General features: G+C 40.0%; 1 protein-coding gene across 1 annotated transcript; it reads right to left on the bottom strand.

Moving 5' to 3' along the window:
- Window positions 1–23464, bottom strand: LOC124867791 (metal transporter CNNM1-like). The gene is made up of 10 exons (XM_047364394.1): window positions 21341–23464; window positions 10735–10878; window positions 10488–10628; window positions 8551–8720; window positions 8345–8435; window positions 7578–7723; window positions 6070–6349; window positions 5196–5300; window positions 2912–3016; window positions 1–1546 (listed from the first exon to the last, which is right to left on the bottom strand). Exons 1-10 carry the CDS (start codon window positions 22779–22781, stop codon window positions 1467–1469), a joined length of 2703 nt encoding a protein of 900 aa, XP_047220350.1. The 5' UTR covers window positions 22782–23464; the 3' UTR covers window positions 1–1466.
- Between the last annotated feature and the right edge of the window lie 336 nt (window positions 23465–23800).

The raw sequence follows: 23800 nt of genomic DNA, 5'->3' as shown, positions 1-23800 counted from the left end.
ACCTGGAGAAGGCATTCGACTGTGTCCCTCGTGATGCCCTGTGGGGGTGCTCCAGGAGTATAGAATCGGGGGCCCTTTATTAGGGGCCATCCGGTCCCTGTACGTGTGTTTGGGGCTATTGTCTTGCTTGGAAATCCACAATTATTTCATCTTCAGATTTTTATCAAGAATACTGCAGTACTTTTTTCCATTCATTGTTCCTTACAATTACATGCCGTATGCTGTTATGCAGTCCACAGTATAATGTTCCCAGCTGAAAACCTACCTTTGAGCATGGTGCTTTGGAATAATGTGGGGATACTATTCTTCCTCCTAATATGGTGTGTACAATGACATGCAAAAAGCTCACTTTTTTTTCTCAAGTGGGCCTTATTTTTCCCTTTTTTATTCAAGAGTAAGCTGACAGGAAAAGGGTGGGGAAAGGAAGAAGACATGCAGCAAATGTCGACTGGGCCAGGAGTCAAACCCACGGATGAACCCTTAGCATTTTGCTGGATTATCCAAATTTTTGCAGTAATTTTTAAGCAAGCTTCAGCAGGCCTTTTCTTCAGCAGGAGAGTCTTGTGCATTGATGCCACTGCAGCTGAGGTCATTACTTAGTGTTTTCATGGGAATAACAGAACGTGCTACTTCCAGATCTTTGTTGAAGTTCTCTGCAAGTGCTCCTTGACTCTTGGACAACCTGTTTTTTCAATCTTTTCATTCTTCTTACAGAAACCTTAAGTGGGGCATCGGGTGATGGCTGGTTTATGTTAAAATAATGGTCTTTTCACTTCATAATTCGGGGTCTATCACAGCTTACTGGAATATCCAGAAGTTTGGAAATGCACCTTCAACCATTCCTATTTTTATGTTTCCCACATTAAGATTATTTTCTAACAGTAATACTTTTTTGTGAGGGTTGCTTTGCTTTTACCAATTGTACCACTCTGTGCGATCCTTTTGTAATAAAAAACCTTTTTATAGGCCATCAGTTAATATTAAACCAGCTGATATTGGTTTGCACACAGCAGCAGGAATGCTTCTTAAATACAGATTTGAGCTGGTTTCCTTTGCCCAGCGGTATTCCACTTCATTACACATAATCTAATTTATGGACTAATTTGTTCCGTATGCGTGGCTGACTTGGGTTGTTACTGACATCTGGTGTGAACGTCATGTCAACTGAAAGATTAGAAATATATTTAAACAAAAAAAGTTCATTTGTTCAACACTTATTTTACCCACTGTGTTTGAGCTGGATGTGAAAAATGTGAAGTGGTAAAGATGAGAAGCTATGGTTTAGTGCCTATTTCTAATTCACAACCTGAAGTTAAAAAGTGACGTTATTCACCAACTCCTGCAGCACATTCCTGGTAGGTTTACTTTAAGTCACCAACAGAGCATGTGTGAGGAGTATGTCTCAGATAAAACTCTGATGGTTGTAGTCTTCACATGGAGTCTTCTGCTCTGTTTTACAGACACTGCTAGGTTTTCACTAGTGGCTGTTCTGAAATGTCCTCTGGGGTCTTGTCTCCTTCACGGGACTTTTTCCGTTTCTTGTGACCTGAGAGAACAAGACACGTTAATTAAAAACCTATACAGAAAATGTAGGTATATTTTTAATCGTTAATATATCTTGCTCTGCTCTTCTGTAATGTTGGGGTCCCAAAGGGCTCAAAATATGGCCCCCTTCTTGCTCTATTTTTCCCCACTTGGCTCCATAGTGGGAATAGATGGTATTTCTTTCCACAGTTAACTCCTGTGATGCTGTTCTTTTTTTCAGATTTGCCTGCTGCATTTGACATAGTGAATCATGAAATTTAGAACAATGGATATGCATCTGAGGTGATTAAAATCTTGTTTGGCGAAGCAAACATTTAGTTCGAACCTTGGAGATCTTCCAATTCTGCTCCTTTCATCTGTGGGGTTCCTCAGGGCTTAGTTTTAAGCCTTCCTCTTTCTTTTTCCAAATGGTATTTCTTTCCACTTTTATACAAACAATAGTATGATAAATATATACTTGTGAGATTCCCCAAAAAGACAGATGTAATGGTTTTTTGGTGACGCAGCAAGGATACAAAGTTCCTTGGTCCAGTACATTAAGCTGATCATCCCAACCTATGGGTTAAAGTGGACAACAATTATATATTGAACACCTAAATTGTGTTTTCCCCAGTTATAAATCTAAATTGTTGATAAATTTCAGCATTATTCAAATATAAGGTGGTGTTCATTTTGTCGTCAAGTTAATAAAGAATATTAAAAAGTAATCATTTGTTAGTTTTATAATTTCTCGGTTAAAGAAGCCTTTGCATTGCTCCACATCCTCACTCAGCCTCCTATTTTTCCTTTGCCTTAACATTTTGTTCCACTGTAGACTAAAAATGTGAGCAATCATGTAACTGTCTGACAGAAAACAAAAAATGTCTGCCCAGAAATCTACATTCTGTTTAGGTTATTTTTTTAAAACACGTATTGTTGCACTGCCATGGAAACTAAGCAGGGGTGGCCTTAGACTGAAGTTGAATGGATATTTGAAGAAACTACAGAAGAATACAAAGTAGGCATGTTCAAAGCACTGATGTATGTTTAAACAGTAGGATGTGTGAGTGTTTGCCTGTGTGTATAAAATAAATAGTGTGTATGTGGTAGAGTTTTTATATGAATCAAAGCTGGTGAGAAAGTAAGAGAGAGTTGGAGAACATAACAATGACCTCAAACTAACTGCACACTCATGCATGGTCATATCTGGTCCCCATGGAGAAAATTACAAAGTCTTGCCTATATTTGCGGAGTTAACGCTTTACGTTAGGATTAGGGTTATACATTCATCTCTGATTGCTAGGGTTTGAGTAAGCTGCTACAGAAGGTATTATGTCCTTACAGCGATATAGAAGCAAAGATGTGGAAGAGTGAAAGAGAGACTAACTAAGTTTGAGCAGCAGTTTCTTGCCCAGTGTGTCCTCTGAGCCACTCAGTGACAGGCTGCTGATGAAAGGCGATGTGTCTGTTTCTATGGGAACAGAGGCCATGTCTGAAAAACAGAGACAAAGATTTTCATGAACCTGGTTGTTAGGACAGGTCTCAGTAAAAAAGACACATTAAAGGAACAATTAGGAATTTTGAAAAGAATTGTGTGGAGCTGTTATATGCTGTCAGTATTGTACCTGTAGTACATAGGAGTCCGAGTCATCTCAGTTTGGAGAAATAGGAAGAAGTGAAGTGTTTTGTTTAATCACTTTATATTTCTTTCCTAATCCTCTTCACTTTTAATTCTATGAGCTGTTATGGATCCTATTTGCAACACAGGCTTCAAATGAAGCCTTATTGATTTGGGTTTTGCCCCTCCTCTAAGTAACCTTTAACCTGTAACCTTTGATCTTTCACAGACACAACATACTGTATCTACTGCAGTTAAAATACTGACTGCTTGTAACATCACCACAAAACCACATATCGAAAAGTATAGCCTTTCATATTACATTTTATAAATCTTTGACTCACAGCTGAGCATGTGACATAATACAAATAAAAATATACTCAGCATGTTTTGAAGATGAATACTCCATTACATTGTTACATGTCTGCCTTACGTTTCAAAGACATCAAATGATCCAGACTGTCGCTGATTGTTTTTAGACATGTTAAAAAAATCCTGCGGCATGTGTGTCCCAACGTTGAGAGCTACATGTAACTCATATATGTGCAGAGAAATGCTGTATCAATGACCCCATTATAATATTGCTTAATCTTAAGGTACGCTATGCAGACACTCTGAGCAAGTAAAAATCCACTCACCTCAGCATGCTAAATGCAAAGAGGGATTGCAATTTATGCAGTTATATATATATATATATATATATATATATATATATACTGTACATATTCAGACACCATTAGGTGTGTGAAAACAGTTAAAAGAGACAGTGGTGTCATGAAAAAAGCAACTTACTCTGGGGTGGAACACTGATTCTCTCAAACAGAGCAATTTAAAAGTGAAACACTTAGGTTAAAGATGTAATAGGGCTTTATGTTCAGCAAAATAACATGAATTTCTTCATATTTAGAGCAATTTAAGATGTGTTTTCAGAACAGCCAATCAATATGGCAGGATATGAAACACATAACATTTTAATGCCAAATAGCCCAGCTGAATATCATAAAAGTCTATAGCTTGTTTCTATGAAGAGAAAGTTGTTTCTGTTGTGCAGGTTTATGAAAGTGGATGATGAGTTCAGAATTAAAATATGTCCCATAGAGGTAGGGCTTACAATTTATAGGGGTGGGATAAAATGGCCACCCTTATAAATATATTGGCACCCCACTGACCCAGCAACTCAGTCTTATGTGCATGAGGGTTTTTTCATTTCAAGGAAAGTATAAGGTTGAAACATCATTTATTTATTTACATTGATATGGTTTTTTTTTTTTTTAGCAGGATCACAAATTTAGGTAAAAAAAACAAACTATGAGACATTGTTTTAAAATGCTGGGCACTATATTTTGAGGAGGGATAAAGAAGCACATGGAAACATGTCAAATGTTATCACATGCTGATCTAAACCCATCAACTTGTGGACGTTTATAATATTTAAAAAAATCAATGGAAGATTTAAACTTAAATTTAAAGTTTCACCATAGCAACACAACTGGCTCCTGAAACTCTGTTATGGCCTTTGGTTTTGTTGCACCGCCCCAGGATTATACAAGGCCTTCATATAGCCACCTCTACAAAACTTTCTGAAGATATCTGTTTTTCTTATATCTTAAAAACTAAATCTATAAATTTTTATTTACCTAGAAACTTTCCAGTATAGTTTTACTTCTACAATGTCTCATACATAACAATATTGCTTAGTCAAGATCTACAAAACAGCTGTTTTAAAATTTGCCTTCTTGTCTAAGATTGTAAAATCTCCAGGTCATGTTAGAGAAACAGTAGCTGAGTCCCAGACTAGGCTGTCGGACGTCTTGTGATAGTTGCCAACTGCATCATTTTTCAGCTCAGACTTCACAGGACATAGGAGAGGAGCTTAAATGTTATAAAAGCATTTATTCTTATTTATTCTTTTCATTTTATTAGGCGATGGTATTGATATACTTGGCACAGAAACCCATAGAAACACAAAATAAGACAATTCTATCCTCAGCGGCTGTAACATCCACATTTGGTTTCTTCAAGCAGGTTTTTTACAGTGAGGAATCAGTCAAACCTGAGTGTGTTTCCATCTCTGATCTATCTTCTCTGATGTATGGGATCTCGTCCATCCTGAGAAACACGGAATCACTGGGACTCTTCTGGCCGTCAGACTTACTGCCTGTAGTATACACACACACACGCACAGGCACACACATGCACACACATTATGCCTTTCTAACTTTATGACTTCCGTTCATTTTCCAGTCATTTCGGCGACCTAACCCAGACCCTAACCCTAAACCTAACCTAAACTAAATCAACACCTTAGTCCTAAACCTAACCCCTAACATAATTACAGCCTGAGGGGTCCAGGCTTTGGGTCCCATAAGGAGCAGTGGGTGGTCACAATGTAGTATATGTTGGAGAACAGAGTCACCAGTTAAATGTATCCATCATAAAAAAAAAATCCCCCTTGGTTTATTCCTAACATGTACATAACCAATAACTGTTTGTTCAAAAAGACTACTCTTGGTTTATCGGGTAGATCTGGGTCAGCAAACACAAAACTTCTTGGACCAGATAGCGATTAATAAGTTTTGGATGCTTGTATAAATTTAGTCAACCTCAGCATATCATGTAAGCTACAATCTCCAGCCAGCCTTACCTTGGATTTCTTTACTTTAATAATGTACCACTTAATGCACTGATCATGATATGCTGTTGATATTCTGTCATTTGCTTTTACAACCTCTGCTCACTTGGCTCAAATGTGTCTCTGAGCTCTCTGGGGTCATTGGAGTGTAAATATTGTGCTCCGGTGGATTAAAAACTAAATCAGTTTCAGGCAGCAGCTTTGTTGGTCACCTTCTGATGACTCACATAATCTCCTATTGTTTCCAGGCTGAACTGGATTGTTGTCACACATCTCTGGAGTCAAATATACTTACGGACAATACGGTTCTTCTCATTCAGCACAGAGGTGCTGTGTGGGACGCTGGACTGCTGTCCTCTTGTCCGGGCAGAGCTGGGCCGACTGGGCTCCCTGGGTGGGGGAAGAAGGGTGGCTGTGGTTGGCTCGAAGGGCATGAGCGTAGCAGTGTGGTGTGTGGCTGAAGGATCTGGGGTCAGGGTGTTGGCCTCTGCCAGGTGGGTTTCAGCATCAGGAGTCTGGGGGGAGCTGTCCATCCTGGTGGCTGTTAGTGCGTTCTGGTAGTGGCTCCGTGTGATCTGATATACAGAAGCAAAGGATTCTGGGTTTGTTTAGGGATGGATGACATATCATTCTTAACTATAGGTGGTGGCTACAGGATGCTCGCAGTGACCAGATAGCAGGATGCTGCTGGTCAACACCTGGATTGGAGGAGTTAACCCACACTGGATAAACTCCAAACTATTTCTGGCCTGACCCAAAAACTGAAGCTGGGTCTTAAATAAATGAAGTCCAAAAATACAACTACACTATAGTCTGCCTTCACACACATGAATTTGAGTGAAATCCAATTCTTAATCCATAAAGTCTTAAATGATATCTGCAACTGTAACAGCTTCACCTCTTCTAGGAAGTCTTTCCACAAGGTTTAGAAGAATGTTTATGGGAATTTTTGGCCATTCATCCATAAGTGCCTTTGTGAGTCAGACACTGATGTTGGACAAGAAGGTCTGGCTTGCTTTATTTCATCCTGAAAGTGTTTTATCATGTTGGAATCAAAAGACTCAAATTCTCCTACAACTCGCTCATCAACGTTCTTATGGATCTTGCTTTGTGCACTGGTGCTTAGACATGCTGGAATCAGAATTGCCACCTTCCTACAAAGTGCCAGACAGAGAGGCATGATACATTGCTCCAGAGAACAAGCCTCAGCTGCTCCTGAGGTCACTGGCAGTGTGTTATACAAAGTATCCAATGCTTCACACAGTACTCTGTCATTTGAGGTTGGGACGCAGGTACTTGGGTGCATGGAAATCTTTTCTTTGAAGCTCTCTATGTACTGCGATTCAGCTAATCTGGAGGCCACATGACGTTTAGAAGGCTGAAGCTATATATTCTTCTTCTTGGACCTTGCACTGTGATTTTATGTGACTTAAAGCACTTTATGGCTTGGCTGCTTTAGTTCCCAACCACTTGCACTTTGTTCTACTACCACTAACAGTTGACAGTGGAATATTTAGTAGTGAGCTCCAGAGTGTGACCCATTCCTTCTCAAATGTTTGTAGAAGCTGTCTGCATGCCTGGGGTCTGGCTTTTATACACCTGGAACAGCTAGACTTAATGATTCATAGTATTGAGCCAATACCTTTGGCAACATTTTGTATATCACATTTGTTTTACTCACAGCAGATTTTAGAACTTAGTGAAACAGCCAAATATTGCTCTCTAAATTAAAGCATCTTCACAAATCATTGGAACAGCTGAAAGTGAAATTCTACTAATACTAAAAACATGACTTCCTTGTACCTTGATGATCTGCAGGGGAGTGAGCTGCCTCACAGAGTAGTCTGGCAGGTAGAAGCTCCCCCCTCCATTCAGCTGGCCCATGCTTCCAGCATACAACATGGATTCAGAGCGCTCCAAGCCACTGCTGTGAGAGGGCGATCTGTGGGCTGACGGGGAAATATGTGACTAACCATGAACCTTCTCAAAGGCAGAAAATACTGTTGTACTTATTTACACCCTGATAGACTGAAGGGGGTCGTTTTCAGTTAGCTTGGCTTAATCAAGCTGTTTGTGTTGATGACTTAAACCTTATCAACAACTGCAATGTATGTTTTTAAAGTGCATACAGTTTTAATGGGACCAATGGAAGATGCCTTATTGTGTTTTTGTCTCATTGGTGATTTTTGTTTGATTTGTGATGGCTGTGGAAGTCAAAGGCAGAGACAGCCTTTAGACCTGAGCCAAGCAGCCATCTTGGAGAGACCTGAACTTAGGTGCTCATATTCCCTGTTTAAACTGGTTCAGTCTCAATGATTCTGCCAAGAAGAGAGATGTGTCAAAAAGTGCAAGGTACAATAAAAACTGGACTAACTGATAACCAATCTGCTTTGATAGATACTTAGGAGAAGGGTAGACTAATGGGATATTTAAGTCCCATGTCATTATTGAATTAAAATAGCTGTATCACTTGTTTTAGCCTTGATACATGACACTAATACTTGGTTTGAACATTAAGGAGCAATTTGCTACTAGAAAGACCTGACGAGAACATGTATGTGTATTTGTACCAGTTGACATGATGGCAGGTACCCCAAAGTAAGAAAAAGCTCCGTTCTCAAACTTCAGTGCTTCTTTACCAAACTCCACCTCAACTCGGCCCTGAAAAAAAACCAAAAAACCACCACAGTGACATGCTGTGCATCATGCTAACATCACAGCCATCTGTACACTACTAGTCGCTCAGGTGAAGGGCAAGATTGCATGCAGCTGGTACCTGAAGAACTAAGATGAAGTAGTCCACCGGTCTGTTGCGCTGGAAAAGGAAGTGATGCAGAGCTCGCTTGTTCTTCTCATCAAATTTGAGTTCCTGGACCACACTGGGGTGTTTGATCAGCCTCAGCAAGATCTTCTCTGAGATGTGCGCAGGTTTAAAGGGTTCCACCTCTAATAAAGGATGTGCTTCAGTAACATACCATACCAATATTTCGACATTGTAGTTTCAAGTTCCAAATTTAAAAAGCTTTTCTATGTTCTATTTTTTCAAAATAAATCCAGTAAAAATGTGAAAATTTACTATATTTTCCGGTTACTTTTAGTGCTTTTCTATAAGAATTATTGCTTTCCATTTTAATGGGAGTATCAGCGATTTACAGTTCTTTAGTTACTTTCATGCAGTAACATTATATCAACAACATAAAGTGCCTTGCAAAGTGTTTATATCGTTCAGTGTACTTTGTCTGATTGACCAACATGAAATATTGCATAATTGTGAAGTGAAAAGAAAATAATATATGGTTTTCATGTTTTTACAAGCACAAATCTGAAAAGTGTGAAGTACTATATTTGAATTCACCCCCCTTAGTGAATACTTTATAGAAACACCTTTCGCTGCGATTGCACCTGCAGGTCTGCTGGGATATTTCTCTATGAGCTTTGCACATCTAGAGACTACAGTTTTTGCCCATCCCTCTTCACAAAATATTTCAAGCATTGTCAGATTGGTTGGACAGAATATATGTAAGCAAAATCTTCAAAATGAAAAGTTTTTTACTACAGATTGAATTCAGATCAGACTTTGACTGGGCCATTCTTGTAGCTATAAATTTAGGTTCACTTTCTCTAGAAGTTGACGTACACCAAAGTCTCATATATAGCTCCATTCATCTTCTCAAGTCTGAGCAGAGCTTTCTAGTCCTGAAAAAGTATCCACACAGCATGACACAGCCACAACCATCGGAATAGTGTGCTCAGGGATTTTCTTCTTGATACTGTTCCATCAGGCAATGCCTGTCAATTCAATTCAATTCAATTTAATTCAATTTAATTTAAATTAATTTAATTTAATTTAATTTAATTTAATTTTATTTTATTTAATTTAATTTAATTTAATTTAATTTAATTTTATTTTATTTTATTTTATTTTATTTTATTTTATTTTATTTTATTTTTATTTTATTTTATTTTATTTTATTTTATTTTATTTTATTTTATTTTATTTTATTTTATTTTATTTTATTCAATTCAGAAGAAGCCTCTGACTGAAGACAGTCTGTACAACAATCCCATGAAGATGATGCTCAAGGTTCTCCATAATGTTCTTCATTTTATGAAGAATCCCTCTTTGCACAATGATCTCCAGATGTTCCAGAGGAGTCTCCAGAACAGGGCCAGTCTTCTTTATCAGCTTGTTGAGCTTTTTTCAAGTCCCTGGCTCTGATGCTGATGTGATGTTTAGATGATCGCAGAAGAGATCACACTCTCCAAACTGGCGCTGCAAACACCGAAGGACCTAAATTTCCTCAAGCAGTACAGTCTGCTCTGTCCCTTCTTGTAGATGGCTTCACAGTTGCTGTCAACAGATTCTGCCACCTGAGCTGTGGATCTCTGCAGTTCCTCCCAAGTTACAGTGGATTTTTTTTGCTGCTGATTCATGCTCTACTTGCCCTTGCTGTCAGCTGAGGTCGAAGGTTACGTTTGCTTTTGTGCCAACATCTTTCTATTCAGACTGAACAGAGCTTAAGATATTGTTTTATAAACTAATCCTGCATTAAACTTGAACTATGTGACTGACAAACTGTGCCAAATTTTCAAAATCTTCAAAGAGATGAGTTTGTTTGCAAGGCACTCAATACTGAATGATCACCTTCTGCTTCCCATGTGAGCTCGTTTATTGCATTACTTTTAGAAACAGCTGCAGGTACAAGGTTATACCTGTCATGAGGAAGCGATGTGTTGCCAGGAGAAGCTGGGGGGAAATCTTGACTTCCATTTCATTTTCCGATAGCTTGAAGATGGAAAAGTCCTGCTGCTTTCTCTCATGGTGGGAAACACGCCGTTTTGTGCGATTATCAGCTGAGGCATAAACCAACAGACAAAAAATGAGTGTAAAATCATCCCGCTCTTAAGAATCCCACGTTAACTTCCCAAACAGTGCAACCAATCGTGTGTGCATACATACTGTAGAGGTCCGTCTCATCAAGAATCTCTGATTTGATGATTTCCTCAATCACATCTTCCAAAGTCACAATGCCCATAACCTCATAGAATGGGTCGCCCTCGCCCTCATTGTTCACCCGGTGCACAATGGCAAGGTGGGACTTTCCTGTAATCAGAACCAGTCTGTGTTACTTTTACCTAAAATATCTGTTAATCAGTGGACTTAAGAAAATGCAGATTTTATTAGAACAGATTAAATGAAACGGTTATTATATGAAGATATTTTTAAATCTTCAGTTTCTGAGAAAATTATAACCCCAACAGAAAAAAAAAGTACATTACAATACAGAAATGTAATGTTGTGGCCATGTGTTGGCCTACACAAACATGGCAAAGATGGCTGACTAGAAGAGTTTACCACAAAATATTGTTGCTAAAGAAGCTGGCTGTTCACAATATCATGTTTCCTGCATTTTAACTGAAAGTTGACTGGAAGAAAAAACTCAAGGATAACTTGAAAGGATCGCTGGTCTTATCTCACAGGACCTGACACAGTTGAGTCCATCTCCTAGATGCTAGGTTTTCTGTGGTGCTCTGACAAGGACAATTTTGAATAAATAATTTGTGGAGTGACAAAAATAATTATCTGTGAGAATAAAATGGATGCCTATGCAAAATAAAAACAAAAGACTCGTTATCACAATCACAAACCATCATGTATTGAAATATTGCAGATGCTTTGAATCAACATTTATTGATTTCTTTGGCTTTGAAAATCAATTAATAACACAGTTTCCTGTCAGATGGATCAGCACTGCAAAAAAGGGAGCAAGGGGAACATCTGTCTTCTCATTTTTGAAAGTGGGGGAGCAAACTTCTGTCTCCGGTTCCCTATTTTTGACCCATAAAAACCAGATCACCCCCTGCAAAGTTACAAAGTCTCTGTTAATTCTCTTTGTAATTTCTTTAACTAGCAAGCAATTAGCTTTTTAATTGCCATAACAGTTCTGCATCTCTCTTACTCACCGTACATCTGATTAAATACAGCAGAAAACTCTTCACAGCATTTCAGCTTTAGGTTGGAGGCGGCTCAGACCGGTGACCGGTGAGCAATCTGCAACAGAGGTGCAGCAAACAGTGTCCGTTGCTTCTCAGTACCTGTAGAAACAGCTAAGGGAATGTTTTCATACTAAATCTAGCTGTGAACTCTTTAAATTGCTGTACTAATTGTTTTATAACCAACACTGCTAAAAATAGATAATAATACAGAGGTTTCACAACTCGAAATTGAAAGTTTCAGTCATCTGCTTACATTGTTTCATTAGCTGTAAGCCTTTTATTTTATGGGGGTTTTTGGGCTGCTGGGGGGCTATAGATGTTGATTAAGTGTCGTGTGTGTGTGTGTGTGTGTGTGTGTGTGTGTGTGTGTGTGTGTGTGTGTGTGTGTGTGTGTGAAAGATTCACATAACATTCTTATGCCCAGCCTTAATTTAAAAAAAAAATAAGCTTTCGTTTTTTTCTAGCTACATTAGCACCCTTGATTGATGTTGGCTTGTGCATTAAACAAAAGGACTGTACGCATTAATAGCATCTCACAGGACTGTTGAAGTATTTGCAGTTTTACTGTTTGTTATTTCCATTTGTCATGAACATGCTCTTTGCATGCCAATTAGACATTCAGAGTGTCAGTTGGAGTCCCACTGCTGTCAGTGTTCACATCTAACACAGATGATAGAGCTCAAAGTGCTGCAGGCTGCAGAAAGTATTGATAGCAATATAATAGCAATCCAGTTTCCTAATATTATGCAGCCCTTCTCTTAAGTATTTATTTACAGAGGTCTAGGGTAAAGTGGTTCTGCATTTGGGGAACTGATTGCTAGTCTCAGGGATTACAACTTTAATCAACATTGTCAAACTAAACATACAGTGAAATACCAGAACTAGATTTTTTTTAGCATCATTATATACATAAAGCCAGTGTCCAGTGTCAGAATTACATAGTGCATTTAATTGACTTGAAGTTTATTATCAAATATATTTTCGGAATGACTGAGTTCAGCCAATGATCCGGCCCCCAACGACAAACATAGTTGCTCATGTGGCCCTTTTGGGGGAATGTATTGCTCTCCTCTGCCATATACTTTAATGCTAAAACGTCTATTATGAAGAATGAGAGTTGAATTCTGCAAAAGCTAACAAAGAATATTAAACAAGTAAAGAGACCAGGCAGCAGGGACATCAGCAGAAAATGCAGCATACTGAATATTTTATAAGGATCTCCCTTCTAGGACAGTGCAGGACAAACAGAGGGCGATTGATTCAGAGGAAGAAAACATTTCTGAAAAAGTTTAGATTTTCTGTAAAAGAGCAACAGAATCTATAATAAAAATAAACCGATTCTGAGGATTTTTGTCACAGTCTAATCTTTTTCATCCATTTTAATTTGGATGAAATATCTCTCATCTGGGATGTCAGTCTAATTCAGCCTGCAGCTCTGCTCTCAGCTCTGGAAAGCTTCTCCATTCCAGCACATTGCTGCAGTTGTTGTTCACAGCAAGGGGGGCTACTACTTGGCAACTTCCCATGTGCGTTTCACACTGCTTAGCATTCAGGGCAAATATTCACTCTTTAGATCCAGCAGAGCTACAGGCTGTTGGCTGTATCTCTGCACTACTTTGTAACATAGTTACAACAGAGCTATGGCTCCTCATTTCATCAGGATGGAAACAGCATTTCAACTTCTAATCACCAAATCCAAGCTAACTGGGTTGCAGTCTCAGTCCCTCCAACTACTATTATTACTACTGTACCCTAGTACACAAACATGCATGTGACTGCAGAGTCAAAGGAAAATGTGTAGTGAAGCAGCAGGAGTGCTGGGTGTTTGGTTCAAAGATGAACGTACCAGTCAAGCTGAACGTCTGACACACACTGCTCCTGTTTCACACAGTGAGTGGATCTTTAACATGTTTTAATTTTTCAGATGTGCAATAGCATCAAAGGAACAAACCTTTTTATTATTTCTTCTTTATTGTTTCTTGAGTTTGCTAAGTTTCTAAATTTGCTATGTTTCTAAATTTCCTAGATTACTTAAATTTCCTGCAATGGACTGGCGACCTGTCCAGGGTGTACCCCGCCTCCTGCCCATAGATGGCTGGAGATAGGTACCAGCTTCCCCGTGACCCACTATGGGATAAGCGGTAGAAAATGACTGACTAACTGACTGACTGACTACTTAAATTTTATGAATTTATTACCAAGCAATTGGAGCCAGATTTTACAAACTGGGAGATGGTTAGTGGTTCTTAAATTTATAGAATTAACACATAAGTCAGGAAATATTTATAAGTCAACAGCTAGCCATTATGCTTTACAGACAGCAAACAAGCTAGGATACCAATTTACAGAGTTCTTATACGTACAATGTGGTAATCCAGCTAAAAAAAAAGACAACGCCTTTACTTCTCTGAATGTTTATTCAGAAGTTAAATTACATAGCCTTGCAAACCATTTTTTTTACATTTTGTCACGTTACAACAACAAACATCAGTGTATTTTACTGGGTTTTTAAGCAATAAATCAACACAAATTAGAGCTTAATAGTGGAGATAAATGGGACACAGTTTTGTACATTTTCTACATAAAAAATCCATGGACATGTGAAAGAAGGTGCCTTGGTTAAATGAAAGAAAGATGTACTTTCTGGCCATTGTGCAAAATGTTTTTTGTAGCAGAAAACTAACACAGCACATCACCATGAACTCATAATCCCTATTTTGAAACATGGCAGTGGCAGCATCATGCTGTGGGGATGCTTTTCTTCAGCAAGGACAGGTATGCTGATCAGCATTGATAGGAAAATGGATGGAGGTAAATACAGGGAAAACCTGAAAGATAATCTGTTAGATGCTGCAAATGTTTTGAGACCTGGGCAGAGGTTCACCTTCCAGAAAAAATGGGCACAAATTGTAGTTTATAGTTAATTAAAGCTGGTAGGGACAAACCCCAAAAGACCTGCAGCTGTAATTGAAACAAAGGGTGATAATACAGTATTGTTTATAAAGCGGCAGAACAGAAAAGCATGCCGGATATTTCAGATCTTTATTTGTAAAATAAATTATAAGACACCATCTATCATTTTCTCTCCACTTCATGGCCTTTAATATAAAATTCTTTATAAAAACAATTTGAAGTTTGTTGTTGTAATGTGAGAAAATATGACAAAGTTTTTTGGGCCAGGCATTGTAAACAAATGGTTTGCATCAAATAAAACAAACTGATGTTGTTAAGAGTGGTAAATAGTAAATGCTTAAATAATAAAAGCATTGGAAATTTGTATTTACTTTATGTAGTGTGACAAGAGTTATCATTAATGTGAGTGTTCTCACAGTAACACTCAGTTCTTCTTAAATATAGCACAAAAAAGGAAAACTATATGAATCATTTTGAGACTGAACATACCAAACACCAACAGTCTTCATACATAACATATCCCATCCTCTGACATTTTGGACCACACATGAACGTATTTATCAGATGTCCTGTGTAGTCTTGAAACTGGGCCTAAAATGTACCTCTTTGTCCAGTCTCAGTCTCAAATCACAGGCAGACTCACAGGTTTTCCTCAAACATATTCCTGTACTTAGCACCATCCACCATTCCCCTGACTGGGACCAATTTCCTAGTCCCTGCTGTTAAAAACATTCCCACAGCATGATGCTGCCACAACAATGTTTCACTGTGGGTGCTGGTGTTCTTGAGGTGATGTGATGTGTTGGGTTTATGCTAGACATAGGGTGGCTGTGGCTCAGGTGGTAGGAGTTTGTCCTGTAACTGGTGGGTTGCCGGTTTGAACCCCCACTCTGTTTGTCTCAGTCGTTGTGTCCTTGGGCAAGACACTTCACCCGACTTGGCTGCTGATGGTGGTCAGAGGGCTCGGTGGCACCGGTGTATGGCAGCCTGAGCTGTGGCTACATTGTAGCTCGTCAGTGTGTGAATGAATGGGTGAATGGCTGATTGTAGTGTAAAGCGCTTTGGGGTCTCTGGGGACTTGATAGAACGCTATCCAAGTTCAGGCCATTTACTACATTGTGTACATTAGGGGAGTTGCCAACAGGAACTTAGGCAAACTCAGAACATGGCTTCTTATTTTTAACAGTAAGTAATGGCTTTTTTCTGGCCAGTCTTCCATAAAGTCTCTGCTGAGGAACTCTGCAACTCCTTTAGGGTTATCTTTGGTCTTGGTGCTGCCTCTCAGATTAATGCCCTCCTAGCCTGGTCTGTGAGTTCTGGTGGGTGCTTCTCCCTTGGCAGGTTTGTTTGTGGTACCATGTGCTTTACATTTGAAGATGATGGATTTGATGGTGCTTCAGGGGGGCATCAAACATTTGGATATTTTTTTATGACCCCACCCTGACTTGTACTTCTACTTTGTCCCCAACTTGTTTGGAGAGCTCATTGGTGTGATGCCTCCTGCTTAGTGGTTCTAAAAGTCCCCTCTGGGGCCATTTAGAAAAGCTGTGTTAATACTGACAGATCACATGACACATAGGTTGCACACAAGTGGACTTCATTTGACTAATTATGTGACTTTTGAAGGTAAATGGTTGTACCAGAACTTTTTAGGGACATCATAGCAAAGGGGGTGAATACAGGTCCTTCTCAAAATATTAGCATATTGTGATAAAGTTCATTATTTTCCATAATGTCATGATGAAAATTTAACATTCATATATTTTAGATTCATTGCACACTAATTGAAATATTTCAGGTCTTTTATTGTCTTAATACGGATGATTTTGGCATACAGCTCATGAAAACCCAAAATTCCTATCTCACAAAATTAGCATATCATTAAAAGGGTCTCTAAACGAGCTATGAACCTAATCATCTGAATCAACGAGTTAACTCTAAACATCTGCAAAAGATTCCTGAGGCCTTTAAAACTCCCAGCCTGGTTCATCACTCAAAACCCCAATCATGGGTAAGACTGCCGACCTGACTGCTGTCCAGAAGGCCACTATTGACACCCTCAAGCAAGAGGGTAAGACACACAAATAAATTTCTGAACGAATAGGCTGTTCCCAGAGTGCTGTATCAAGGCACCTCAGTGGGAAGTCTGTGGGAAGGAAAAAGTGTGGCAGAAAACGCTGCACGAGAAGAGGTGACCGGACCCTGAGGAAGATTGTGGAGAAGGGCCGATTCCAGACCTTGGGGGACCTGCGGAAGCAGTGGACTGAGTCTGGAGTAGAAACATCCAGAGCCACCGTGCACAGGCGTGTGCAGGAAATGGGCTACAGGTGCCGCATTCCCCAGACCTGGGCTACAGAGAAGCAGCACTGGACTGTTGCTCAGTGGTCCAAAGTACTTTTTTCGGATGAAAGCAAATTCTGCATGTCATTCGGAAATCAAGGTGCCAGAGTCTGGAGGAAGACTGGGGAGAAGGAAATGCCAAAATGCCAGAAGTCCAGTGTCAAGTACCCACAGTCAGTGATGGTCTGGGGTGCCGTGTCAGCTGCTGGTGTTGGTCCACTGTGTTTTATCAAGGGCAGGGTCAATGCAGCTAGCTATCAGGAGATTTTGGAGCACTTCATGCTTTCATCTGCTGAAAAGCTTTATGGAGATGAAGATTTCATTTTTCAGCACGACCTGGCGCCTGCTCACAGTGCCAAAACCACTGGTAAATGGTTTACTGACCATGGTATCACTGTGCTCAATTGGCCTGCCAACTCTCCTGACCTGAACCCCATAGAGAATCTGTGGGATATTGTGAAGAGAACGTTGAGAGACTCAAGACCCAACACTCTGGATGAGCTAAAGGCCGCTATCGAAGCATCCTGGGCCTCCATAAGACCTCAGCAGTGCCACAGGCTGATTGCCTCCATGCCACGCCGCATTGAAGCAGTCATTTCTGCCAAAGGATTCCCGACCAAGTATTGAGTGCATAACTGTACATGATTATTTGAAGGTTGACGTTTTTTGTATTAAAAACACTTTTCTTTTATTGGTCGGATGAAATATGCTAATTTTGTGAGATAGGAATTATGGGTTTTCATGAGCTGTATGCCAAAATCATCCGTATTAAGACAATAAAAGACCTGAAATATTTCAGTTAGTGTGCAATGAATCTAAAATATATGAATGTTAAATTTTCATCATGACATTATGGAAAATAATGAACTTTATCACAATATGCTAATATTTTGAGAAGGACCTGTACATATGCACATGCCAATTTTCTTTTTTATCTTAATCTATTCTTTATTTATTTAAAAAAAAAATTTTTTTGTTTCACTTCACCAATTTAGACTATTTTGTGCACATCCATCACATAAAATACGCTTAAAAAGCATTTAAATTTCAGGTCGGAATGCAACAAAACAAGTAAAAAACCAATGGGGGTGAATATTTTTGTAACTATGTGTTCTTTTCCTTTAAAATAGAGAATACTCCTGGATGAGTGTGTCTGTCTTTGGAGTGTCTGCTCTGTCTTTTCAAACTCTAAGTGGCCTGCGTCCACTAACACTGAGCTTGGTTCTGCTGTAGATTTCTTCCTGTTAAAAGGGAGTCGTTCTTTTCCACTGTTGCCACGGATGCATGCTCAGGAGGAAGGATTGCTGCAAAGTCAATGCAACCAGTTGGGCTTGTTTAGATAGAAAACGTTTTCCATCAATTGTTTCAATAAACAGAATTTGTCTGTACTGTATCACAAGGACTGTCATGCTGTAACCATCTCAGCAGCCACTGTGACCATATTAATAGACTGCAAAAATTAGTTTAGAAAATTATTTCAGAAAACCTTAAAGATAAGGGTTTTGTTTGTGTGTTTGATTTATTTCCCATGTTCTTTGGCTTGTGCAACATTCTCATCAGAACAAATAAGACTGACTGCATTTTTTTGCTGCAGTGTCAGGAAGCATTTCTGCAGAGGGAGATGGGGTGAGAGGAGCACAGAAGGCAAAAGAGAGAAGAATGTGAAAAGAGTGGGGGTTGAGACTTTACTCATAATCCTCTGTATAGATTATCTCATCCACGTCATCTACATGAAGAAAGCCTGATTGCTTTTAAAGGGAACAATTGAGATCATGTCGCTGGTTCAATATTTATTTAAATTCAGGTGCTCTTGAGAAAGGTACTGCGGGTTTGACAGATCCACAAAGTCCCTAAATCCCCACATTGTTAAAACAAGAACAACTAAACAAAAAGACTAATGATCTGTCAGATGTCTCCAGTCTGCCATGGTCAAGGTGTCCTTCTCTGTTTACTGCCGTCCCTTCCCGTCCCCAACACAAACCCAACAGAAAGAAAAGACTGCTGTGTATGCAGCATTTTTGGACATGCAGGAAGGCAGTGGGATGCAGCAAGGTCTGTGATTGGCTGGTGTGAACCCCACCCATTTAAACCCACAGAAAAAGCCTGACTGGAACTGCAGAGGCACTGCAAACTGGGTATGACTCTATTCATTGTGGTGCAAGGGAGGGCTGTGCCTACTGAGGCCTTTTTCCCCATGCATGCTTCTGGAGATTCTCACACTTTCTGGCAAGAACATGGCTTGAGGTATTGCTGCTGAAATACATGCAGTAGTCTGTTTTACTAACTGCTCCATTTTACCTGGGTGGATAATATGTGGATTTTAAGAAATCAGATTGACCTTCATCTACTGCCTGGTTGCAGCTTTATACAAGAAAATTACACACTATCTCATCTATTTGGGCTAGAATGCTGAACTAAACATTATCAGAAGTATTTTAGGATATTTCACAGTGTTGTCATGACAACAAATGGTGTGCATGCATCTAATTAAAGACACTTGCTCGGTTTAAGTAAACAAATTAATACAAATGTTTTTATACTTTTCATGATTACATATATAAGTTTTATATATGTAACCATTTAAACATAACTATAGATCTTTACTAAAATCTATGTTGTACTTGGGCTACTTTAGTTAAATAGCACCATGCAAACTTTTTCCCACTCCTTGAACTTTTTCACATTTTGTCATTTCCAACCACAAATGTCTGTTTATTTTATGGAGATGTGGTAGATCAAGAAAAGTCGAACATAATTGTGAAGTGGAAAAATGATGCCTGTTTTTTAAACTTTTAACAAACAAAATCCAAAAAGCGTGGCATGTATTTGTATTTAACCACATATAACCTTTCTCAAATATAGCTGCAAGTCTTTTGGGGGTATGTCTCTAGCATCCTTGTGACTTGAGACTGAAATGTTTACCCCTTAATCTTGCAAAATAGCTCAAATTCAGCCAGACTGGAAGTCAAAGGCAGTGTGGTGGACGGTGGGCTTACCCGGAGATCACCATTTGTAAAATGTAAATTTTTAAATTTTGGCACCGTTTCTTAATTAAATGTTGGTCTGGACTTTGACTGGGCCATTATAACACATAAATATGCTTTGATCCAAACATTTCATTGTAACTCTTGCTGGATGTTTTGGATTGTTGTTCTGCTGGAGGGCCACCCTCAGCCCTGTCCGCAACTATCCTGCATCTTCTGTCATTAGCCTCAAAAACAGCCCTACAGTATGATGCTGTTGCCACCATGTTTCTCTATGGGAATAGACTGTTCAAGGTGATTTGCAGTGTTGGTTTTCTGCCATACAAAGTTATTTGTGTGTAGGAGTAAAAATTCTATTTAGGTCTCATCCAATCACTGAGAAAGCATCGCAGATGTGATACCTTTTTTAACTTTTTCTCTTGCCACCTTTTCTGAAAAAAGCCAGATTTGTGAAGTTCATGACTCAAATTTCAACAGATTCTTCCATCTGACCTGTACATCTCTGCAGCTCCTCCAGAGTTAATATAGTCTTCTTGCAAGCCTCTTTGATTAATAATCTCATTGCTGGCCTGTTAGTTAAACGTTTTGAATCTCGTTTTTAAACATAACTCTCCACCTCTCCAAAACTTTCTTCCTGACATATCTGCTGTGTTCCTTGGTCTCCATGATGCTGTTTGTTCACTAAAGTTCTCTAACATTCTGGTGTATCCTGGTGTTGGAGGCATTCACAGAACACCTGGATGTATGTGCTGGGGTTACACAGGGGTACTGTATTTACTAAAGTGGGTAATTGCTTGCACAAAAAAAAAAAAAAAAAAAAAAAAAAAAATATATATATATATATATATATATATATATATATATATATATATATAAGGTTTTTAAAACAAAGCGGTCAGAAAGTAAATGCACCCTTTATAGATTTCACAGGTAAAACATTTTTAATAACTTGTATCATGTTTCCTACACTTAACAGTGATGCACTGCTTTGTGTTGGTCTATAGAATCCCAAATAAACAAACTGAAGTTTGTGTTTGTAACATTAAAAAAATCTGGAAAAGTTGTGAATACTTTTTGCAAGACATTTTAAGTTAAGTTATAGTAAAACATTGTATTGCATTGTACTGATGAAGTATTGCACCGATAACGGGTAGTGTAAAACATTTACATTTGTATAAAAATATATAAAAGTAGGAACGAGTCATTCAAAACTAGCTTAGATATCAATGTTGATAATAAGGATTGTAGTTTAAATCATATTTTAGCAAACTAACTTCATAAACGGCTTCTTCTCTCCCCAAAACTCCTCCACTCCAGCTATTCGCTGCATACCTTTCTTAAACTCCTCCAGCATCGCATCCAGCTTGGTGTCGTTGAAGACGCAGTGCAGCGGGTGCTTGTAGAACTGGGTTATGGTTTTCAGCGGAGTGCAGTCGTCCGGGTCCACGAAGGCCAAGTCCTTGACAAACAGGATGTCCACTATGTTGGATCTCTCGTTCTCGAACACCGGAATCCTGGTGTATCCACTCTGCATGATCTCTGACATGGTGTTGAAATCCAGCATCACGTCCGATGCCAACATAAAGCAGTCGGTCAGCGGCGTCAGAACGTCCTCCACGGTCTTGGTGCGCAGCTCCAGCGCTCCCTGGATGATGTTCAGCTCCTCTTTGACGAGATCGTGGTACGGGTCTGTGACGCGCAGCATCTCCAGGAGTTTCTCTCTGGTGTAGAAGTTTGAGATCTCCTGGTTGAGAATGAGATCCAGCAGTTTGCTGATGGGGTAGGAAATGGGGAAGGAGAGCACCATCAGCAGCCGCGTCACCCAGATGGTTTTGGCCGCGATAGCCAGACCGTGACGCGAAGCCGCTGAGTGCGGAAGAATCTCACCGATGAAGAAGATGCCAAATGCGCAAATGACCGTGGACAGCCAGGTCATCCCCAGGATCTGGCACATCCACACTGCCAGAGATGCGTTGATGATCGCATTCCCCAGTAGCAGTGTGCACAGGACGTAGTTCCCATGCCGACGAACAGACTCGATTTTCCGCGCATAGCTCTGCTCCGTGTCGGTGCCGCTGTTCTGAAGGACTTGTAGTTCCACCGGGTCCAGCGCCAACAGGCTCAAGTTCAGTCCGCTGAAAAGAGCCGACAACCCGAGCAGGAGGATGGAGACCAGGACTTGCAGCCAGAGCTCCGGCACAGCAGAGCGCTCTGTGACGGCAACCCAGAAGTCTCTGGTCCGGTAGTGTTCCCACTTGGATCCATCGAAAGCGCACATTGAATAGTACTTAATCTTCTCCCCCCTTCGTAGGTCCTTGGCCAGTAGCTCGACCAGCACTGAGTTCTGACTGGAAGCAGACTTAAAAGAACCTAAAACCTCGATGTCGGATGTCCTGGCGTTCTTGTCCATGCACATGTTCCTCTTAGGATGGACCTGTCCCTCTCTGCCAGGAGTTGGCTCCTCGATGAAGGCGATCCAGGGCGCGGCATTGTTGGCGCGAGTCCCCGCTGTGCGATTGAGCCTCTGCGGGGATGTGGAGTAGTACACCCGCAGAATGAAGCGAGTCCCCTCCGTGGCTTTCAGCACCCCGTCGTCCACGGACAGCTCCGCTCCGGTCCGCTCCGGACGAAAGCCGAGCAAGCAGAGAGAAGGACCGGGGAGCAGCCAGCAGAGGCAGAGCAGGATCCACAGACAGCGGGACGGAGAGAGCGGAGTCCCGCATGACTGCGGGAACCTGAGGTAGCACCGCGTGGCCGCATCCTCCGCAGCCATGATGCGGTGTGATGAACTGGCTCAGTCAGGGGATCTGGAATCACGTGGTTCCGCCTGGTTCCGGTCCATGTGGGAAAAGGAGGGACCGTCAGCAATCCGTTGTAACCGTACTGATTCTGCCGATGCAACACGGAGGAGGAGATGCACCAACAGCGCCATTACGTCACTGTCTAATAATAGCCGCGAGCTTCTTACCTGAACCTCACAGCCGCTGTGCAGGAGTTTACAAGCAGCTCAGCCGCTGGAGATACTTCGGTCTTCGATTTATACATTTAATAAAACTCTGCGTCTGAATGATGTAATCCTGCAAGTTAATGCAGGGTTAAACAGTAACACTATACAGCAGCCAGTGTATAAACGTCTTTTCTCATTTATAGTTTACAGCAAACAACTTTCCTTCTAATCCTTTGTTGAGGAAATGTTTCAAGGCATTCTTAAGTTCTTCGTCAGGACCAATCCAAGGTATACGCGGACTTCGCAGGTGCTTAGGACCACATCCTACTGGCCTGGGCCCTAGGAGAACATGGATTTACACAGAAAATATGAATGTATACATACATACTGGAGAAACTTTGCAACAACTTACTGACAATCTCTGCTGCAAATCATAAAAGTGATATTTAAACACCCCAAATTGCTTTTGTTCAAAATTCACTCAAAGAACTAGGAGAAAATAAAGGACTACCCTGTCTGATCATATTCATCCTGTGGTATCTTGAGAGCTCCAAAAAGCTTGACAGCATTTCTAGATGTTTGAAATAAGCACTTCATTTAAATTTGTGTTTATTTAATTAATTATTTAAAGAAACAGATGAGATGATAAAGCAAAACACAACCTGTCTCATAGTCAATGTTTGGCTCAGTCGTTAACTTGAAAACTTCCCATTTCTTAACTCTCAGCCAGTCCTTGTTAGATTTGCTGGTCTTTCAGATCATTTTCATGTTGCAGGGTCCAGTTCTGGTTCAGCTTTAACTTTTTAACAGTCTCAAATGTTCCTAATGCTCCCTCTAAGAGTTAA

This window comes from Girardinichthys multiradiatus, chromosome 5, assembly GCF_021462225.1.
Source record: "Girardinichthys multiradiatus isolate DD_20200921_A chromosome 5, DD_fGirMul_XY1, whole genome shotgun sequence".
Lineage (NCBI taxonomy): Eukaryota > Metazoa > Chordata > Actinopteri > Cyprinodontiformes > Goodeidae > Girardinichthys > Girardinichthys multiradiatus.
The sequence above is the reverse complement of the archived record's forward strand: the minus strand, read 5'-3'. Positions and strand labels throughout refer to the sequence as shown.

Bases quoted from the DNA above. Each gene is read 5' to 3' on its own strand.
- LOC124867791 (XM_047364394.1), bottom strand. From the start codon at position 22,781: ATGGCTGCGGAGGATGCGGCCACGCGGTGCTACCTCAGGTTCCCGCAG. The intron at 10,879-21,340 runs GTATGCAGCGAA...TTCTGATTACAG, and splicing joins GCTGGAGGAGTTTAAGAAAG to GAAAGTCCCACCTTGCCATT. The intron at 5,301-6,069 runs GTAAGTATATTT...TGTATACTACAG, and splicing joins TGAGAAGAACCGTATTGTCC to GCAGTAAGTCTGACGGCCAG.